Below are 23,714 nucleotides of genomic sequence, written 5' to 3' on the forward strand. Positions count from 1 at the left end.
ATATATATGTATACATACAGCCGAAATACGTCGGATAGTAAAGAATAAAGTATGTCGCCTGTGTGTTTTTCACTATAATATGACATTATGTTTTTCTGTTGGCTATTAGATATACCATATGATAACATCTTTAGCAAAATTTAGAAAATTGTTTTTTTCATGTTTCTTTATTTGACAGCTTTTGAAATGAATTTGGTTTTTAGCAGTTATATTTACATGCACATTTTTCAAAAATCATTATCTTTGTAAAATCGTCAAGGCTCAGTCTTAAAAGATTTTTTTTTTTCATCAGGAAAATAGCTAGAATCAAATCTAATTGATGTTATACCTAATGTTATGCGACAGTGTAAAAAATAAAATAAAAATAAGGAGCTGTGGTATTGCCAATGAGACAAATATCCACCAGAGACCGCCATGCAGCAACTAGATCTTCACCAATGAGAAAAACCCATACCACATACATAGCAAGCTATAAAAGGCCCCGAAATAAAAGATGTAAAAACAATTCAAACGAGAAAACTAACGGCTGATTTATGTATAAACGAAAAACAAAGATGATATACAACAACAAACGGTAATTAGTGAATTATAGGCTCCTGATTTGTATAGTACACATTCAAATTCAGCCCGCACTTTTTTGTCATCTTTCAATTAAGTTTATATGTTTTTTCTTAAATGTGATGGCGGTTGTGCAATCATGTTTTTTTTCAAAATACTTACTTATCCGTTTTTTTCTGATAAACGGACAAAGTTTTTTTTTGCACTTAACATTTAGATACAATCTTTGGTTAAAGTTTTTGTTTAAATCAATAAATTTATCAAACCTTCAGAGAAATTTATGAAATTTGGACAGAAGCCTATTTATTATTTATGATTGAGAAATGACATCTGAACCAGAATTTGAAAATATGTTTTTTTCTTGTTACTGATGAATGGACTGCTTTGCCGATACATTCACACACGGTTAATATTTTAGAATCATCAAATATTTCTTCTTGGAACGTTATAAAACATGGACAGAAGCTTCATCGTGACCAAGAAATAGCATTTAATGCAAAAGCTTAATTTTTCTCATATTTTACTAATGAATGGGCTGAGTTTATGGCAGTCAACACTGGACATTTACACTGACAGCAGCAATTACAGGCGGGACACAGGGTCCCCCGAATCCTTTACAATTTTGTTACTCTTAAGAAGCTAGAAGGCAATACTAAAACTGTACATTTTCTTTTAAGATTATTGATTCTCGAGTCACTCGGGTTTTGTGACCCTATAACCTTTTATTTTCGATCTGTTTCGTGTATTTCAATGGTATTTCAAAATTTCTAAATAAAAATTTATTTAAACTTGTTTATATTTTTAGGGTGCAATAACTGTGTACACGACGAGAGAACTTATTAACAACAGAGCCGTTATAGAACAAACAGTCTGGAAATCCGTCAGGGAAAGACTTGGTGGCACTTGTTGTAACAGTTACTGTGGACGTTCAAATCCATGTAAGTTAATGGAGTCTGATAAAAAAGTTACATTTCATTTTGCCGTGATAGGTTTCGTTAGGTTTCATATTTCACTGATCTCAAATGTTTATTATGTCATAAATGCGGAAGCGGATTTTCAATTTAAGATGTTTTTTTTTTAACAAATCTAGGACATAATCAATTGTTAATACTATTGCAAGGAATAATTTTATAAAAAAAACAGATTGTACTTAAGAGGGAACATGTTTCCCTATGTAAGGCAACCGTGTAATATACGGGTGTCACCATATTGGACAGTTCTCTGTGAAATAGATTTTACAAATATATGGGTGTCATATTGGACAATGCTCTTAAAATTGACTTCATGGTGTGGGCATTGCTACTTCCTTAGAAACTTTTTCTTTTAATAAATTGCTACTTTCTTTGGAATTTTTCTTTAGTACATTGCTACTTCCTTAGAAACGTTTACTTTGATGAATTGCTGCTTCCTTAGAAACGTTTACTTTAATAAATTTCTACTTCCTTAGACACGTTTACTTTAATGAATTGCTACTTCCTTAGACACGTTTTCTTTTATAAATTTCTACTTCCTTAGAAACTTTTTCTTTGATAAATTTTTTCCTCCTTTAAGCTAGAAACTTTTTCTTTAATAGATTCTGGGGGCCTCGGTGGCCGAGTGGTCTAAATAGTCGAACTACTGTATCACTAGCCTGTCAACTCTGAGGTTGTGAGTTCGAATCCCGCACGGGGCAGGTGCACTCGACTCAAATCTTAATTGACTAGGATTATCAGTTTTCCTACCGAAGGTCGGTGTTCCTCTCCGGGCACTCCGGCTTCCTCCACCAATAAAAACTGACCGCCACGAAATAGCGCAATAGTGATGAAAGTGGCGTTAAACACCAATCAATCAATCAATCAATCAATTTAACAGATTCTGTAAGCTTATTTATTCATTTTGCAAAGGTAGTTTTTGATATATTGTATGTAAATATACTGTCATATCTTCTGACATCACTTTAACTATCACTTTAACAAAAACTCTTAAATATTGAAGGAGATAAAGCCATATATGTGGGTCTTGAGAGGGTTTACAGAAAAGAGCATAATGGGCCAACAGAAAAATGGCCTAAGAAATTAAGAAAAGAAAAAAAAACGGCCAAAAAATAAAAAAGAGAATAATTGGGTGTTAAAATATAAAGAATAGAGAATAATGGGCTAAACATATGAATAGTAGAGTAACATGAAATAAAAATTAATGAATACACAAATGAAGTCCCCCCATCGAGACTCTCATATTACCATTATAATCTCACTTTTCCAGTGTGTTCTACCTGTAAAGTAGTGTGTACAGACTCGGACAAAGGATTGAATGTTGAAGTGAAATATTTCCAGTTAAGGAGAATTAGGATTCCTAGAGATGTTGAGAAACAATTTATACAGGCATTAGTATTGCAGGAGCAAAATGAAGAAGAAAAGCTTAAACAAGACGCTGTTGTCGTTAGAAAGGAAACAAGTCAAAAGGTATTATTGGCGTACTTTAAAAGCCAGTTTTGTGACCCTTAAACTATAATTCGATTAGACGTAAGCGGCTGACCTTTACGTGAAGTTTACATGGCTTCAAGCAATAGAAAGCAAGCTGTGCATAACTTTTCTTGTTGTTTGTAATTGAATGCTTGGTTAACACATTCTGGTCCACGTACAGGGTCAATTAAGAAATTCTGATTAGGACTTTAGGTGTAGCTTATCGTTTTTGACAGAACACACTATCCATGAATATCATCATTCAAAAACAAGTAACTATGAGAAGAGTCACTAGTTGGCCCACTGAAAATCTGATCACTGGCAATGTCCCCATCAATAATAATCAACTAGGTTTCACTTGGATATTAATTCTTGGTATTTGAAAAACTGATGTACTGTAAGCTTTTAAAGAGTGGCAAATGATAGATTTATAAATTTTTAATACTTTGAACAAAAAATAAATGTGATATTTTTAATTAAGGACTATGGACGTTTCCTTTTGCATTCTCCTCCACGATAAATACTATAAGCCTTAGGGTATTGGAAATGCAATTGTATGTAATAAGGAGATGTGATATGATTGCCAATGAGACAATTACCCACCAAAGACCAAATGACAAAGACGTTAGAAAACATAGTTCACCATATAGCCTTTAATAATGAGCAAAAATCATACCACATAGCAAGCTGTAAAATGCCCTGTAGCTTATTTATTAATTCTTAAGGATGATTATAATACGTCTTTAAGATAAAACAAATAAAGGAGACAATGGGTATTCCACCATGAGACAGCTTAAAACCAATAAAGGAGACAATGGGTATACCACTACGAGACAGCTAAAACCAATAAAGGAGACAATGGGTATACCACCATGAGACAGCTAAAAACAAATAAAGGAGACAATTGGTATACCACCATGAGACAGCTAAAAACCAATAAAGGAGACAATGGGTATACCACCATGAGACAGCTAAAACCAATAAAGGAGACAATGGGTATACCACCATTAGACAGCTTAAAACAAATAAAGGAGACAATTGGTATACCACCATGAGACAGCTAAAAACCAATAACAAAAATATATTTTGTAGAAAAATATCTTTTTGGGTAAAGCCTTTGATAATCCAAATACAAAATCTCAAAATATGGGTATTTAAAAATTTTAACAGTGACGTATCATATTGTACTTTCTCCTTTGCAATTCAACTTGTAACTCTTAGATAGCTTTGTTAACTAGATTCATATTCTTTTAAACATGAACAAACTATTTAATTTCAGGTCCTTGTGATTGAGAATGAGGCAAAAGAAATAAGTCAGAATGCAACAGCCCAGGCCACATTGATAGGATCGATTGCTCAGGCTAATTATACAGCCATCTTGGAGTCAGCTCGTTCAGATGGATTAAAACAAGCATTCATAGACTTAAATTTTAACCAACAAGAGCATAAAAATAGTTTCGATTACCTTCGGACAATACGTGGACAAGATAATACTCATCTGACAGTTAACTTTCAGCAAAAAATTGCAGGAAACCTTGGCTCAAACTAACCGTGTGATTTATTCAATGTTTTAATACCCCTATCTACAATAGTAGAGGCATTATGTTTTCTGGTGGGTGTATTCGTTCTGTTTCCTTAATAAAAATGGACAATCCGACATTATGATGTGAACTTTGAAAAAAAAATATGCCATATTAAGAGATTGACCAAAACGTCATGGTTCAGCTATCAGGTTAAAATATTGGTTCGAGGTAGTTTACCATGAAGTTGTGGTCAAATCATCTTGAAACTTATAAATGTTCATTTATATAATAGATTTTTTTAGGTATATACCAAATTAAGGTTTCCACACAGACCTCACAGTTAAATTTTTCCTTTAAGATTTTAAGATTAAAGTGTTGGTTTAAGGAACTTAACCACAAAGTTGAGGTCACATCATTTGAAACCAGGTACACATGTTCATAGTGAACTTTTCTAAAATTTATGCTAAACCAGAGATAGATTACCTTAGCTATATTTGGCAAAACATTTCGGAATTATGGGTCCTCAATGCTCTTCAATTTCGTACATTATTTGGAATATTGTAATTTTCTAATTCGAGCATTACTGATGAATCTATTGAAGACGAAAACTCGGGTTTGGTGTACAAAATTCTATTCCTGGTATCTATAATGAGTTAATTTTCAAGTCAAGACATATCTCTGTCAACAGTTTATCATATTAAATATAGTTATTACTATGTCACTGATAATATATAATTTTTTATTTCAGTACAGAAACATTTTTTAACAACAACCAACCATGTGATACATAATTTTTGTAATGTCGTAGATTTAAAGTGTGTCCCTGAAACTCTATATATCTGTTCATGTGATAACAGTTGTATGTTACCCTTTAATGAATCCAAAATGTTATCAAACAATTTAGAATGAGCATATTCAAAAGTTTCTTCACTGGAAAATTTACTTGAACCAAACAAAAAAAAAAAGCATGTGTGATTGCTTTTATATTAATGTTAACGCACAGTTATTGTTGTTGTTTTGCTGAAATTTATTGTATTTAATGCATTTGTTGAAAATCACACGTTTGAAATGGAATTGGAGCCAATATTGTATAAATCGTCTTAAAATTTATTATATTTGTAACAGAATAGAATCGTTGAAATTTGTGTTAACATATCAATTGCAAAGACTAAGTTTGAGTTTTTCCTAACACGTTTACACATGTAGTTTTTAAATGTTGGTTATAAAACTTTAACCTTTTGTGTTGTGAAGAACAAGTTATTTTTCAGGTTTTTATTTTTGCGATTTTTTATTTTTTCCCCCAAATTCATTCAAATGTAAGGTATTTAAAGTTATGGTAAACCAAGGAAATCCACCACTCATGTTTGTGTGTACAATATATAGGTACTTTTATATAACTGTTACTTTTATATAATTGTTTTATAGTAAGTTAAATTGTTAAAAATCCATATGAATGTACTGATGTGTTTTTAGATTTTAAGAATATCACTTTGATTTGGACAAAAGACGAAGTCATTTCAATAAATGAACTGTAAGGATGGTTGGTTAAAAAATAAGTTTAATGCCATGAAAACAGGGATTGATATTTGTAACTACTCTCAAGTCTTCATACAGTTCTGTTTTATTTGCTGAAAATGTGAGCATGGTCACTCAAGATAAAAAAAACATTGTTTTAAATACTTCATTTATTTTTTTATTTTTATACAATGTATTAATTGCACTGGCACACTTTATTTAGTCTGTGTAGGTAGAAAATGTTTGAGTAATATATTGCACAGGGAAAAATATAGTGCTGGAAACAGTTCACTTTTTTACAATGAAATGAAGAATATTATATGTATATGATATAGTACATTGCTGTTTTAAGTTGTCAGAAACTTTGAATTACATCTCCAGGTCTACCAGTGTATGGATATACCTTATTTAAGAATGGTTACACTTGTGATTATTAGTAGTAAGAACTTTTTTTAAACTAAATACCTTGGTATGTGTATTTGTGTGCTTTATATAAAATGTAAATATTATTTTTATATTATATTCTTATCAAAATATTTTCACATTTGTTTGAATATTTTTTTTGACAATTATTCCAACTTCTTATTGATTTGATTGGTTTTTTTTCTTGCTTAATGTCACCTGGCAATTATGTCATGCATATTCAGAACAGAAACTTGACAATTTTTTACAAAAGGGAAGTTCTGTAAGGTGGAAGGACAGGGTTGAAGGGAGGAAAATTTGGACTGCCAATACAAAACCTTGGTATGTTGGATGTCAACAGTATAGTTCTGTGGCAGACTCTCTTTCCATGAAGGTCTGGATGGGGGTTGTAGAATAGAGAATAATGGGTTAAATGTCCAGAATAAATGACATAAAAAAAGAGAAAAAAAATAGAATTGACAATGATAGGGTGCTGAAATAAAGAGAATAATGGCCAACATAAATAAAGAAAAGGGGATATTGACATAAAAAAATTAAAAGAATAAAGAAATGAAGGACCCCATCAAGACCCTCTTCCATGAAAAACAAACTTGATCCTATTATGAGTTCTGATGGTTTACCTTGCGTTGATGGCCTCACTGTAACTATGAGATAATGAATTGCATTCAAAGTGTTTTCACTTCCTTTTTTGTTTGTCGAATGCATGTAGAGATTTTCTGCCATATCTATAAAAATATCTTAATTCTCGCTATAATTACTAGTATCATACACCACTTACCATACAACAAGTACACGCATTTCCGTCGGTAAACCACTCCCCTTGTTATACAGTATTTTTCTGTAACAGTTTTCTACAGCCGAAAGATTTGGAAGGTGCGCATAATTACAATTCTTGTTTCTTATTGTTTCATCTGTTATTCGAGCGGTGTTTACAAAACATTGTTCGACTTGACAATCACGAAATTAACCATGTGATACTGATTCCGCATGCTTGAAACCAATGTTTCGATAAAGCCTAATAAGAAAAACATATAGCACAGAAACTAAAAGAGACGAAACAGATCATCCCAATCCATATAAGGTCAAAACTGGCAACAGATAGGAATCTTCTACATTGAAATTAGTATCAAATAATTATTTACTAGTACATGTACTACTTTCGGAATAACTATCGTGATTTTGGGTCTTCAAGACACTTCAACATCGTCATTAATTTGATCTTTTAACACTTTTTATTCGAGCATCACTAATGAGTCTTTTGTAGACGAAACGCGCGTCTGGCTTGATCTGTGATGAGCTGTTTTAAAAGCTTGTACTGCTGCTGGAGGACAGTCATTCTAGGAGAAATCTACCCAGTCAGCAGCCTATGCTGTTGTGTGTTAAGTCATTTGAGTAGGCTTTTGATAATCTTAGACAGTTTTGAATTCTACGCATCTGCAATATTTCCAATATTTCTGATTTCAATGCGTTCAAATTGTTACCTTTTGGTAGTAAATGACATATTGTCAGAAGCCTCTGTTTCGATCTTGATATGGCCTAAAAAGTTAAAAGCTATACTTCAGATTTTTCCAATCGGGTCAATGAGGTATTGTACAAATATTTTCTACATTCAATCAAGATTTGGTCAGGACATTCCAGTAAGTGTGACTTAGTAAATAAAAGATAAGCTTCTTAGAACTTTGACAAAAAACTCAACAGTTGTGCATGGCCATGAGCGAACTGCCCGAACGTTTAAAATGTCGAAAACCTGAGTGAGAACAGAGCAAAACTAATTGTTTATTGCAAGGGGTACATATGATGACTTGTTTATTAAGATATGGTCATGTCATTTTTGGCATAAAATTATTCGTACGTTACACTCGAATACGAATACGAATACGAAAGTTTTATTTTGATTCGGTTCACATATAACAATACAAACATAAGCTCTTAAGAGCTTTTTACCGAATATAAGGTAACACAAACACAACATTAAAACACACAACATGCAGACAGGATATATAACAGCACAGTCATATCGAAATACATGCAAAGCACTTTTAAAATACATATCTAACATTAATCTTGATAAGCATAGTTATCATAAATGAAAAAAAAACATTTAACATTGGAAAGCAGACAATCCTTTCTCAAATAATTTACTGTTATTAACAAATAATATGCAAACAAACAACTACGTGTACTTTTAATTGACACACCGGATACAAATAATTGTTATGTATATGGATGTAAACGATTGATCACTACACGTGCTAATTATGGGGTCGGGCCTAATTAAAGGAATTGTAGCAGTTGTAGCTATTTTTCTTGGATTAATCAGTATTCTTATAGTGGCATCGTATAGTTACTTGGACTATTACGAGGTGAGATTTATTCAAAGTAATTTGGTAGTTCTTTATTTGAATTTTGAATTTAATAGCTTGAACGAAAGATACAAGATATCACATAATCTTGAACTCATTTGCATGTATAACATCGAAGATCTCAAAAATCATAACTAGACATTTTGCAATCATTTTCATTATTTTAAATAAATCTGGTTTGTTTTAATGATATCGATTTGTTTTGAAATTTTCAACAAAGAATTATTCACGTCAAAAATACGGCCACATTTTTCTGTTGCAATATTTTTCATGTAATACATATAGTTTGAGTTGGAATCTGGTGGATTGTAAAAATAACGATAATCGTACATACATCTCCTTACGTTATATAACTATTTATTTTACAAAACATAAGGAGATTATGTATGATTGCAGAAGAGACGACCAGAGTTCATCTGTAAGCAACTATAAATCACCGACCTGGATTACAAAACAAATAATTATTTACCAATTAACCAATCTTGTTATACCGAAACAATAAAAGTATTTCATATCCATGAGTTCAAAGTAAAACTATCCCAAGCTTATATTTCGATGTTCGAATATATAATATTATCTATTATCATTCAAACAGCTAAACAAAGGTCAACTTTTTCTACGTTATATTTTCATAACGGAAAGCTACGGGAAACTAACGATTACAAATGAAACAACATGTTTCCTGATGAAATTTAGGAAATCACATTACCCTGGCTCTTGCACCAACAAACATAAAACCTAACCTCTAACCACTTGCAATCAAAATTCAGATTCTGTGCCACTAAAACATAAAGCTTTCCGTGCCTATGATACTGACGCACCACTCCGATGTAGTTAACTTTCACTCTGGATACTGGCCTTGTATACACAACACAATCGCATAACTGGCCGCTGATCAACTATGATAAAAAGTATATCCATGATGCTTCATAATGTTTGTGAAAAACAAATTGATTGTTATGGAAGTAACTGACCTTTGTCTTCGTTATATTCATTTCAGCAAATATCAATGTAATTAAATATAAGGCAACTTCATTACACATTGTACATACGTATCAAAATGTGCTGTCATTCGGTTCCCTTTAGAAAGTAAAAACCCTATTTGAGGTCAAAAAAATTTCAGGCGAATTTCTGTCGTTCGAGGCTTTTGGAAACGTAATAAGTACACAATGTTCTTAGTTAATCCTTATGGGAGTTACATATAGTTGGAAACCCCGCGTCAGAACTGTCAGAATAATATCGCATAGAACTATTCTAGAGGAGTTCTACTCTATGGTAGAACTATCAAAAATATGTTCTAAGGTAGATCTGTCAAAAACTATTTTAGGGTGGTACAATTGTCCGGATCAATTTAAGTATAAAATTGTCTAAATTTGTTGTAGGGTAAAATGTCAGAATTTTTTCTAGGGTAGAACTGTCAGAATCAGTTCTAGGGAAGAACAGATTTAAATTACGTAAAACAGAGAAAAAAGAGAAACAGACAAACAACATTACACAAAACACAACATAGAAAACTAAAGACTGAGCAACACGAACCCTACCAAAACCTGGGGGTGATCTCAGATGCTCCGGAAGGATTAGGAGATCCTGCTCCACATGTGACACCAGTCGTTATGCTCATGTTAGTACAAACCCAGTGATAAATCTAATTCTAACTAAATAAGAAAAATAATTCAGATGTTATTGAAAGTTTTGTCTGGAAAGGATAAATTGAAAAAAAGTAAGTAGTAATAAATAAATACATCACGTTAGAAAAAATGATATAAAAAGCATAAGTTAATGAATAATTATATAACAGATAGAGCTGCCAAAGACTGTTCTAGAGACTAGTGAAACTGCCAAGATCTGTTCTGGTGTAGAACTTAAAAAATATTGTGTCAGAAGCTGTTTTAGGATAGATCTGTCAAAATATGTTATAAGCTAGAATTGCCAGAAACTATTCTAGGTCAGAAATAAACAAAACTGTCGTAGGTTAGACCAGCGTATGTTAGAAACTGTCCAGGTTTCAGGAGAACTTTACCAGAAACGTTCTAGAACAGTTTTCTTAATATTTCCTGACAGATTTTAAGAGAGATTATATAACGGATCTATAAACAATTCAGGTTTAGCTAGCTTTAAAATCGGATTTAACCCAACATTTTCTACGGAAAATGCCTCTACCAAGTCAGTAATATGACAGTTGTTTTTCACTCGTTCCGTTAGGCCACACCAAATTGATTAATAGTTCTTTGGATTTTCCCGCTCCTGATTTGGAGAAATTGACTTTTCAATAAAAAAAAATAATTACCGCTTCCGCCAATTTTTTGGGCCGCATGCCGCTCCAAAATGAGTTTATCCTTGAAATTTTTTTTTCTTAGACGTTTTTCTTGTGCATATATTGCTCCAATCGATTCAAACGCACGTGTGATAAATCGATTTGTAAATAAGAGGTCAAAAATCGGGATGCCAACATGAAGTTGTGTCAGATCATTGCCGAGGACAAGTAGTTATCAAACACACAGTTATTTGAAATGCATTTCGTTTTACCTATGAAGACCTGTTCTAGGAGACAAAAATCGTTAGATGACCACGTTCACATCAGTACTTGTTAGAACAAGTGTCATCTCCGATCATTGTTTCAACAGACATAGTCCGAGATTACTCTGACGTCCAACGGCTGTTTTGTAATACAAGTTGGGGCGCTGTTGTCCCACGGCCCCAGCTTGTCTGGCGAAACACCGTTGGACGTCAGAGTAATCCCGGACTACAAGAGACATAGATAGAGCTATTTGTCTTGGATGAAATTAATATTTAATTCACATAATTTTTTGAGAAAACGAAAAATTTATCTTATTTTGATGATAACCCCATATCCCTTTGTTAGTCTGTTGACATGCAATCAGAACTCTTTTGTAAGGGAAAATTTATGAGTTCCAACGTTCGAGACCATAGTGGTGGTATTGGGATTGACATGCTAATAATAATTAGGGATGTGTTATTGGTGCAACCACTTCCAGTTTGAAATACATTGCAGGTTTCAGGGGCAAAAGTAAAAAGTATTTTGCTAAGTCAGAATAATGCATGTGAATGTGGTTAAAGGTATTTTAAGGGAATGTTTTAATACATTAAATCTACATGGCATTGCATAGCAATATAACTATCTTACTCAGGATGTTGTTGAAATATTCATCACACTCATTATGTTGATCATATTATGGATAAATAGTTCCAACTGTATGTCAAGCAGCCAATAAACAATCATTACCATATAATGAAAACAACTACATGTATATCAAAAGATATTTAATATTTTTCAAGGGCATTTTTTGGAGTTCATACACATATTTTAATTGTATTCAACACATTTCATTTACCTAACTAACATATTAATGACCTGCTATGCTTCCTTAATATATACACATATATAAATTTAAATGAAAATTCACGTAGTCAAAGCTTATTTGACGAAAATAATCAAAAATTATACTAAACCAAAGCGAACCAGAAAGTTGGGTATGGTACAGACTGTACTACAGGCACAAATACATCATATTATATGCATAAGAGCATGTTTCTCCTCCTTTTTCTTTGAATTAACCCAGTTTTTCCATGAACATAAAATTCCAAATCGCACTATTAAAAAAAAATTATACCGCTCGCTCCACTTGAAGAGCACCCGCCTCAACAAAACTCATTTTCAAGAAATAAATACAAAAAAAAAAAATTCGCTCGCTCGCCCCATATTTTTTGAAGCTTTTGTCCGAAGAACTAAAAATCAAATTGGTGTGGCCTTAGTTGAAAACATTTGATTTTGTCGGTTTTTATGGACATCTCCTTTTTTAATTTATCTTGGAGTTCGGTATTTTGTTAGTACTTTTCCACAGATCCAGCTGTACGTAACCACAGTTATAAAAAACAAGTACAGTACCCGTGGTATTTTAACGACATTAATATTGAATAAATAATTCAGAAAGAAGTATAAATGATCAAGTCTGTTTTAGTATCGCAGATTTCATTGGCATACAAGAAAGTCCGAGAGTAAAAATGATAAAGTATTGGAGGATTGCATACATAGAAGGAAGTCCGAAAATACATGTAGTATTACGTCTGAGTGAAAGCGTTAAACATGTTAAAGTTAAACTAGAAAATTATTAGGAAGTAATTCAACTGTACATAAGTATGTGATATGTAAAATGCATTGAAATTGGAGACGCGACTTCTAAATCATTGGATCGCCTTCCTTTGACTAGTAAAAACAATGCGTCACGTAATGTATGTTATGAGCAGGATCTGCTTACCCATCCGGATCACCCGGGGTCAACCCCGTTTTTTGGTGGGGTTCGTGTGTTCAGTCTTTGGTTTTCCATGTTGTGTTTTTTTTTTTTTTCCATGTTGTGTTTTGTTTACTGTTGTTTGTCTTTTGGTCGTTTTTTTCCATGGCATTGTCAGTTTGTTTAGATATCCCTACGGTGTCTTTCGCCTCTGTTTTAAGAAGCTAGTGTGGCAATTAGCGTTTGAGAGGTATTGGAACATTTAACTAGGTCACCAAAACGAGCTAATGAAGAAAGCCAGGATTTCTGTAAAAGTCACAAAGATGGGTTAGCATAGCAATGCGGTATCTGCTTCTATAACGGTCAATTATTTAAAAATACTTAAATCAGTTCTATATAAAGGCAACAGAAGTATACTGCTGTTCAAAAGACATAATCCAATTAAGCAAAAACAAATCCGGGTAACAAACTAAAAGCGAGGGAAACACATCAACTATAAGAGGAAAACAACGGAACAACAGAACAACAGAAACACTGAACTACAACAAAAGCAAACGCAAAACAAAATAATATAGAAACGGACTGTAGATAACAACTGCCATATTCCTGACTTGGTACAAGACATTGTTAGAAAAAATTGTGGGTTGAACCTGGTTTTATGGCTAGCCAAACCTCCCGCTTATATGACAATGTTAACAATACCGCAAACATGACAACACTACGTGACAGGAATACAGTACAAACAAACGCAAGAACACTCAGCACAGAGAAATACATAAATAAATAAATAATACAATAGTACATTACAACATGTTAACCGCAGATTAACAACGGACAGCTTCCACGAATTTACGACAGCACACCAGGACACCACAAACGAAATATAAACTGCGCGTCACATGAATGGACCAACGTCACAAAAAGCGACGTGTTTTTTGTGACGTTTATATTATTACAGGTAAATTTCTAAAAATAACATAGATTTGTTTTATTTGATTGGTATTGAGTTTGTTATGTTGTTATGTTGTTATTTTATGTATTTTCTCACCATGACAAGAATATTAAAATGGAATTGTGTTTGTAATGGTGTTATTATTTGTATTTTCTAAGAATTTCGGTTTTTCTTCTAAATTAAAACTGTATAAACCAAAAAATCCTGTGCATATAGTTGCCCTGCATGTCCTTTTATAAATCTATTTCAGTATGGCTTGAAACGGCAGAAATCTACAGGGAGTGTTGATAAATCAGAAGTGTACGATGGAGGTAGACATTTTATTGGCCCAGATTTTGAATTTAAAGTATTTCCAGCAGATCTCCATAAAGTTGATTTAGACAACGCAAAAGTATTTTCTTCTGACAAATTGGAAGTAAGTCTTGGAAATTAATGTTTTACATTTTTGTTGTTGCAGTAGTACCGATAAACGGGAATTAGCCAGACAATTTTAGATGTGCTTATTTGCGGTTGCACATTTATGTTTTCCTCAGCTAAATGTATGAATCAATGCATTTGTGATATCGGGGCAATTCTGTCTGCACTGTGTCTAGCGCACTTGACCACTCGATCAACTTTGCTAGTAGCGTAATGCCTCTTTTCCACGTTTGTTTTATCGTTTGTCCTAACACAGTACACGAACATAAATGAAAAATAAAAGGAAACAAACCAAAAACGTACATGCACTGAAATCAAAAATGTTTCCATAACATGTTACTACAAAAACACATTACCAATTACAAAATGTATGCTTTATGTGATACAAATGATTTTTTTTTGCATAATTATTCTGGGGCTCTTTGGCTTAATATATCTCTTTCTGTCATCGTATTTAAACAAGCAATTACCCGATCCATGCAGCCAAGAAGCTTCATAAGTGTTTACATCTGTTTATCATTTAACAGGTTCAGGTAACAGCTCATTTTCAATACGCTATAAGGAAGAATGAATTGATCAGTCTTCATGATGCATACGATTTAGGCTATAAAGAAGTCATGAAGTCCAGTGCGTTAGATGCTGTAAAGGTAGGCGATATACTACAACAGAACGTACAAATTCAGGTGTAACAATTTTTAATCGTATTTGAGTTGAAATTATAGCAGTAAGACGTATGCTAGTAATTGATGTAGTTAACTACACCAGTTTTCCAAATATCATGATGGTCAAAACGTATTAATGGCGAATTGTCGCATATAAATTTCAACTTATATTACATGCCTTTTTGTTTACAATGTAGTTGGTTACGCAATAATATATTAATGCAAAATCAGAATTCATTGCTTTTTACAATTTGCTTAGTTTTTGATCAACAGCTGTCCAAAATGTGTCATTACATCTAATTTCAAGAAAATGCTGTAAAAGAATGTTATTAAAGCTTAAAATGAAAAGTCATGCAAATGCAATACTTATCCCTTCCCGTTGTTGTAATAAATAGCAATTACTGTGTCGGTAAAGACAGAAACATGATAGTGAATCACCTATAGTTCCAATGAGGATCATCAGAAAAGCTGAATATATTGAAATATATTTTTTAACAAACATGTATCTAAATAAATGTAGTGTTTATAATTTCTAAATACAAACATAGACATTGGGTTATCTCCCGTTTAACAGAAAAAAAAAATTAAATTACAATAACTTAACAGCAGTAAAGCATTAGGACGCGATCATTTCATTTAATATTCCGTGGGGGGAGGGGGGAACGGAGTTGCAGAAGGTTATTTTGCTGATTGACATTAACCTCTTTCAAGGCCGGAATATTCATTTTATTAATCCACCTGCCCCCCTCAGAAAATCAAAGAAAATAAAGGATAGGCTGGTCCTCTCCCTTGCAACATATACCTTTGTGTCAGAGCCAAACAGATAAAGGACAGGGAACCAGTCTAAATAAAGGATCTCCCTTTATACGTATATGAGATAGATAAGATATTTAGGTAAAGTAGATAAGATATTTAGGCAAAGTAAAAGTTATGTAGTCAGTCTCTAATGCTCTGTCAAATGTGGCTCAACATTTATTTGGAAGTGTTTACTCTGTCAGAATGGTTACATTTAATCGCCCTTTACCCTATGACAATCGTTTGAAAAGAATTGACTACAATACATAGATATAAGAAGATGTGGTATGAGTGCCAATGAGACAATTCTCCATACAATGCAAGTCATGCCTTTTTTTCGTCTCTTTCCATATAACAAAAACATAGATCTTTAAAGTGATAGTATCCATATTGCACCTTTTTTGACAGTTTTTTTCACCTACGTTTATTTATGATCCAGACAAAAGTTTCCATTCTGTGTTTATTTCGTAGATGCATCTTTGTTTACTATACAGTTCCACCAATTTAATGTTGAATCCATATTTAATCATTGAAAAATGAGTTTGAATCGACCTCCTAACGATCCATGATTTTGTAATGAGGAGTACCCAAATTTGATCCATGCTTAAATTTACATCTTTAAAAATCGAAAAACTGATGTTTTGTTTTATTTCTCCAAATAGTTAGAATAATTTGAAAACAGTCCATACTTACTATTCATTCATTATTAAGGAATGGATGTCTAGAACATATTTGAATTGCTCATTTTTAAAACTTGACTTTTTGTGGGCGTCGCATATCAACGTTTCCGTAGATTTCACTTTTTCCAGTGAAAACTTCATCTGCTGATATATTCTGTGAACGTTTTGTATATACTTCCATATATTTAGCTATGTTAGAATACGTGATTAATGTCAAATCATAAAAGTACTAGTTGCTTAGTCTCTAAGAAAACTTGTAAGATTTCCGCTGCTATTCTTGCTAAATTGGTGCAATTTGGGTATCCGATGCAGTTTGGGTACTGGAACGATAGTTAAGAGTGTGAATTCGGTTTGCGGGTGATGCATTATAATAGGTGACGCTTACCCTGTCGACGCACCAGGTCTATTTTCTTTTGAAGTTTATACGACTCTCTCAATTTCTGTTTAATGCCTTGATTTTTCTCTTCCTAATCGATTTACGAAATTTTAACATTGGTAAACTACTGTCGCCTTGGAAAAACAAAACAGAAGTTTTCAAATGCTTCATAGCAAATTTACAACTGAAAATCACGAAAAACATCAGAATATGAGATATACCATAGTACATTAACATTTTATCAAATCCTAAAAAATCATTTGTTTAGTCGTTTTAGTTTAATCATTTCTGTAGACTGCAGTCGTTTTCCCACAAAAAATGTCTTTTTCGGCGACAGAAAACATCGACTACCGTTCGAAGTAATAACCATAGAAATTTTCAGTACCTGTGGTTGAGTTGTGAATAGGAGTTGATTTGTTTAAATATATAACTGCTCTGTGATAGGACTTCGCGGTATTCAACACATACATTTTTCGCCAGCATAAACTTTCCTTTCTTCAAACCAATCATTTTTGACGAGGAAAAAATGCGTTTCTTATTTATATTCCCGATTATGGTATACGGTATGGTATTGGTTTTTCTCAATGTTGAAGACCGTACGGTTGCCTATAATTGCTTACGTCCACTTTGAACTTTGGTGGATAGATGTCTCATCGGCACTCGTACCACATTTCTTATTTTTATACTAAAACATGTTTGCTATTCTTTAGGGTGCAATAACGGTATACAATGTCAGAGAATTGATTAACAACAGGTCAGAGATTGAACAAACAGTTTGGAAATCTGTCCGGGAGAGATTAGGTGGAACCTGCTGTAACAGTTATTGTGGTAAAACTAACCCCTGTAAGTATTAATAAGTCATACATAGTCGTGGTAAAACTAACCCCTTTAAGTATTAAAATGTCATACATTGTCGTGGTAAAACTAACCCCTGTTAGTATTAAAAAGTCATACATAGTCGTGGTAAAACTAACTCCTGTAATTATTAAAAAGTCATACATAGTCGTGATAAAACTAACCCCTGTAAGTATTAAAAAGTCATACATTGTCGTGGTAAAACTAACCCTTGTAAGTATTAAAAAGTCATCTATAGTCGTGGTAAAACTAACCCCTCTAAGTATTAACAAGTCATAAGTACATAAGACCCATTGGTGGCTTTGGGCTGTTTTCTGCTCTTTGGTAGAGTTGTTGTCTCTTTGAAACATTCCCCGTTTCCTTTTTCAATTTTAGCATTGTAAACAATTAAGCATCTGTATAACCTCTAGGACATGACCATTAAACTATGTTTTTTTTATTACGGTTTAAGCGTTAAGCTAGATAAACCATACAGATACGACAATTACAAGGAATTTTATCAGAAAAATAGTCATACTCAGTATTCATTAACTTCCGGTCGCGTTCATAAACAAGTTTATATGTACATGCTTCATTTATTCAAATGTTTACAAGATATTATTTTTGTTCCAGTATGTACAAATTGTTTGACAGTTTGTTCACCGTCTCATAGAGGACTGAATGTTGAAGTTAAGTTTTTCCAGTTGGGGAGGATACAGATTCCATCAGAAGTTGAGAAACAGTTTATACGGGGATCTACATTAAAGGAACAAAATGAGGAAGAGAAGTTAAAGCAGAAAGCTGTTATCGTCAGGAAGGAAACGAACCAAAAGGTGAAGTAAATCTCATATACTAGTATATCAATAAGCAATGCTTTTAGGGCTCTTAACCCTCAGAAAACACAATTCCCCTTGTAATACTGGTATAATTGATACCAAATCTTGGGTAAAAAAAACCATATAAATAATAAAAATGTGATCAAAAGGCTTGAAGTAACTTTTAAATAAGTAATAACTAATCCAAAATACTAGGCTTATACTTTGGTACACCAATTGCGCGTTTCGTCTACATAAGACTCTTTCAGATGCCCCCTCATGTAAAATTGTTTTGATTTGTATTGATCTAAATTGACAATAGAAGGGAAATAGATATATACAAAACAATATATGATTTGAAGAGTGTTACTAAGTGGACAGCATCAATATAATGCAGGTGTTTGTTTATTTTAGATGCTAGTCCTTAATATTTTTTTAACTTTAGCTTTCACGATGGATGGTGTGTGTAAATAACCGATAATAACAGACACGCATATTAAACATTGAAATATATTTTATCATACTAATAATAATGATACAATGATAATAACAATTATTATTATTTTTATTTTTGAGATCAGTATAAATTCCAATTTTTATTGCTTGTAAATGTTGAAGATATACAGACAAGATACTTCGCATTCGGCTGCTTTTATCAGAATGAGAATCTCAAAATGCAATAACAGTCACTTACTTTATATCTCTTATCTAGGTTGCGGAAATAGAAAATGAAGCCAAAGAAATTAGTCAGAATGCTACAGCACAGGCAGCCTTGATACAATCGATTGCTCAGGCTAATTATACGGCTTTACTAGAGACGGCTAGGTCAGAGGGATTGAAACAAGTTTTCTCAAGTTTACAAATTACTCAACAAGATAAGAAAAACAGTTTTGATTACCTGAGGACGATTCGTGGATTGGAAAAACTTCATCTCACTGTTGATTACCAACAGAGAATCGCTGGAAACATAGGCTAATCAAACGAACACCTGAGCACAGCATTGTTGGAAACGATTAAATAATTGATGAATCAAAAAGGGTTTTGATTAGAAAATGAATAAAAATAAAGTTTTTATAAAAGAAAGCCTGTCACAAACGGCTAGAAATGTAAATGTTTACTTGCTTTGTGTTTGCTAATTGGTTTATTTGTTTTTGCTTTTGAATACTTTTTTTTTCACCTGAGCTTTGATTGATCTTTAAAAGTTAACGTCTTCTTATAAAAATATTTTTTAATAGCACAATTACAAAAAAAAATATTTTAAGGAAATGTATACCTCTTTAACTGAATACGAAATCTTTATCATTTATTATAAGGTTGAAGGTTGGAACTATTTGTTCGCATATTTTGATTTTTAGTGTTTATACTCCTTTTTTCTTTGTGTAAAAAAAAACGTTTTTTGAGGGGACAATTTTGTGAATATTGCATAGTTTAATTATGATATGATATTGTTTGAAAAACTGTCAAGGACGTTATGTTTAAAAAATGAAGGGTGTGCAATATCCTCTGATAACTGAGATATTCAAACTCATGAAAATTCTTTTAATATCTCATTCATTCCATCTTAATCCGATTCATTGTCTGACCCTTAATTCACTAGATTAATTTGGCCCTAGGGGAATATGCACCACGTTTTAGAGCCTTTTGTCACAAAAATATGTGCTAGTCGTTGATCTCATTTCGTAAATATTTTATTCATTCTATTCAAGAAGGTTTTTTTTGTATAAATTAAAAAAATAGTAATATGGTTTTGTCCTTTCGCAATATTTTTCTCGCCGCTAAAACGTACATCTTTATTTCTACGACAAATACTGTATTTTGGTATGCATTTTATCTATATCACATCCTTGATTTTTTTTCCTGCTTTTGCAATTTGCCCTGTTATTAACTTCAGGATCATGCTAATCAATGCTGAGCCGATTTGTGCAGTTATGAAGATAACAAACGCTTCTTTATATTAAAGATCTGAAATACACTAGAATCTTTACATTTGAATAATTCACTGCATAACACATGTTAAAACTGTAATGCTGGCCTCTAGATGTCTTTACGCTATTTTTGTAATTGAGTTGCTTTCCAGTTGACGTTTAATTCACAATTTTTTAAAATTCATATGCACTTTAGCGTTATATCTGTTTGATATTACAGAGTATGAAACTTAGTTACGATAAAAATGTTCTTTTCCCTTTTATATCAGTGTTTGATTGATGTTCTTAATAAAATTGAGAATGGAAAAGGGGAATATGTCAAAGAGACAACAACCCGACCAAAGAGCAGACAACAGCCGAAGTCCACCAATGGGTCTTCAATGTAGCGAGAAAATCCCGCACCAGAAGGTGGTCCTCGGCTGGCCCCTAAATAAAATTTTGTGCTAGTTCAGTGAAAATGGACGTCACACTAAACTCCAAAACATATAAATGAACTAAAATTAAAAAAAACATACTAGAATAAAAAAGGGCAGAGGCTCCTGACTTGGGACAGTCGCAAAAATGCGGCTGGGTTAAACATGTTTTGTGAGATCTCAACCCTCCCCCTACACCTCTAGCCAATGTAGAATAAAGAAACACATAGCAATATGCACAGTAAAACTCAGTTTAAAAGAAGTCCGAGTCCGATGTCAAAAAAGGTAACAAAAGAAACTAAGGAAAATGACAATGATACACAAATTAACAAAGGACTACTAACAGTTACTGACATGCCAGCTCCAGACCTCAATTAAACTGATTGAAAGATTATGTCTTCATCATATGAAAATCAAGTACAATCCCTCCCGTTAGGCGTTTGGTATCATACCATCATAAAATATATGAGAAGAACATAACCTGTATCATGCCAACAACTGGTTTTAGAATAAATGTGTTTATTTCCGATGCAAAGACCCTATGAGTGAATCAATATTAATACCAAAATATGCAATCCTTAATGACTTGACAACAATATCGTAACTATATCCTTTCCGAATAAGTCTGTTTAAAGGTTTGGTCAGCTTTTGAGGTGAATGCCGACATTTTTGTGACTTTTAAAGAATATTACAATAAAATATTGGATGTGAAATACCTGAACGTATAAGATGTCTGCATGTTGATTTATATTTACGAATGATGTCCTTGTACCGATTATAAAATTAAGTAAATGTTTTGACTAGTTTGTGATATCGAAAACCCTGGTGTAATAATTTTTCAGTAATACAGAGATTTCTTTCGTTGAAATCAAATACGTTGTTACATACACGAGCGAATCGAACAAGTTGAGATATATAAACACCATAAGATGGCGACAAGGGAACGTCACTATTTAAAAATGGATAATTAACAATAGGAAATGAAAAATTATCTCTTTTATCATAAATTTTGGTATTAAGCTTCCCGTTGAAGATAAAGATATCAAGATCCAGGAAAGGGCAGTGTTCATTGTTAGTATTAGCTTTATTTAAAGTCAGTTCGGCAGGATAAATCTCTTTAGTGTACATACTGAAGTCGTCATTATTGAGAGCCAATATATCATCTAAATATCTAAAAGTGTTATCAAATTTTTGAATACATTTGGCTTCGTTATTCATTGTTTTAAATCGACATCGGGTACAATATCAAGCGAGTTATGAATTTACTGCAGAAATTCAGTTCTATAAAATACGTTTTGCTCCTGACCGGTCACGATCGGCCCAGTCTATTTTTAGATTCCACAGTTGATTATGACACTAAATTTCTAACAGCATTCAAAAATTCCTTAATGTACATTTTCCAAACCAATCCATCAAATGACGAATTCAAAACTCGACATTAATCTGTAATGCGTCGCATGAAATACACTAACAAAGACGGTATGTAATATCATGATTTAAAAATACAAAAGAATTTGTCAGGTACCATATCAATTGAAAAAAAAACAATTACAGAGAATTAAATGCTGATAAGATACTACGATTGAAATAGTATATCAGAGGAATAGGTATTCAGATAGAGACCATCTTCATCCCACTTTTTGTGTTATATATAAAATTCCATAGGACATAATCAAACGTAATGACAAATAAAACAATTTAAGTTTCCAGAACGAGCACTTTTCCCTTTCCTTGTACATGTAAAAGTAACCACTCATCACTGTGTATAATGTTTACACATTTAAGTTTGTTTGTTTCTGAAGAGTAAACATATATGACACATATGGCCACGGATATGTTCCAACCACAGTCCCGTCCTCTTTTCCTTGATATTACTACACTGAATGAGACTAATCACCAATTTGTACCAAAAAATCAACACCAAGACGGATGCCACCAGTAGAGCAGGATTTTCTTACTCTTCCGGATCACCTGATATCACACCCCCCCTTTCCGTTTTAGTTCCTTCGTTTTGTCCAGTTAGATTTCTATTATGTTTAATTGATGTTTTGTCTTATCGTCGTCTTTTGTTGTGTTTTTGTCATGACGTTGTCAGTTTCTCCTGAACTTAAAAGTTTTGAATGTCCCCTTTGTATATTCTAAATCTTTTTTCTCAGGGTATTATAAGTTTAGGGTTTTGAACTTCAATATCAATAAGCAAGTAAATGAGTAGAGTATTTTTTTAATTTCATTTAAAACATTAGTTAAACTATGAATAACAAAAACAAATATGTATTTCAATTATAACAATAAAAACAATAGATGCATCAATTGTAGAGAAATATTTTGCTGAGAACAAATATTTTTCTTTCTTCTAAAGCACGAAATTCGTAAATGAGTTTTTGGATCATGAGAGTTCTATCAAACTATCAATGGTGGTGGATATAGCAAGGATAGCTTGGAACTACTAGTAAATCTGATATCTTAACAACAGTCCCTTTTGCTGTTTTTGTTGGTGCTCTTTAACGGATGCATTTCATCGCCTTTGATTAATTTCTAGGGTTCATGAATATGGATTTAGGAAGCTTTCAGTTTGATTAGTTACTCGACGATGCAATAATATATACACGATACAGAATATTATATTCCTCTATGACAACTCTTAAAGTGTTACTTTGCACGTTGTACCCTTTATTAATAAGTATACTTTTGAATAATCGTCGCGTACTGTTTTCAATATTAATGTACATTCATAAAGCAACTTGAAATCTTGCATCTGGCGTTCACGAATAT

The 23,714-nt window shown here is 32.7% G+C and overlaps 2 protein-coding genes across 4 annotated transcripts in view; both read left to right on the forward strand.

The window, feature by feature from the left end:
• Nucleotides 1-6,573, forward strand: part of LOC127717989 (uncharacterized) — a 45,017-nt gene extending 38,444 nt beyond the window's left edge. For all 3 annotated transcript variants that reach the window (XM_052223864.1, XM_052223865.1, XM_052223866.1), the window contains 3 exons: nt 1,364-1,496; nt 2,800-2,999; nt 4,279-6,573. In XM_052223864.1, the coding sequence (XP_052079824.1) occupies nt 1,364-1,496; nt 2,800-2,999; nt 4,279-4,548 (603 nt within the window). In that variant the 3' untranslated portion in view covers nt 4,549-6,573. The remainder of the gene's footprint in view (nt 1-1,363; nt 1,497-2,799; nt 3,000-4,278) is intronic.
• Nucleotides 6,574-6,653: 80 nt separating this feature from the next.
• Nucleotides 6,654-20,792, forward strand: LOC127717991 (uncharacterized). Its single transcript, XM_052223867.1, has 6 exons — nt 6,654-8,823; nt 14,276-14,440; nt 14,970-15,089; nt 17,666-17,798; nt 18,423-18,622; nt 19,317-20,792. The coding sequence occupies exons 1-6, from the start codon at nt 8,719-8,721 to the stop codon at nt 19,578-19,580; spliced, it is 987 nt and encodes a 328-aa protein (XP_052079827.1). The 5' UTR covers nt 6,654-8,718; the 3' UTR covers nt 19,581-20,792.
• Nucleotides 20,793-23,714: the final 2,922 nt, after the last annotated feature.

The sequence above is a fragment of the Mytilus californianus genome, unplaced genomic scaffold (genome assembly GCF_021869535.1).
Source record: "Mytilus californianus isolate M0D057914Y unplaced genomic scaffold, xbMytCali1.0.p SCAF_10, whole genome shotgun sequence".
Classification (NCBI taxonomy): domain Eukaryota; kingdom Metazoa; phylum Mollusca; class Bivalvia; order Mytilida; family Mytilidae; genus Mytilus; species Mytilus californianus.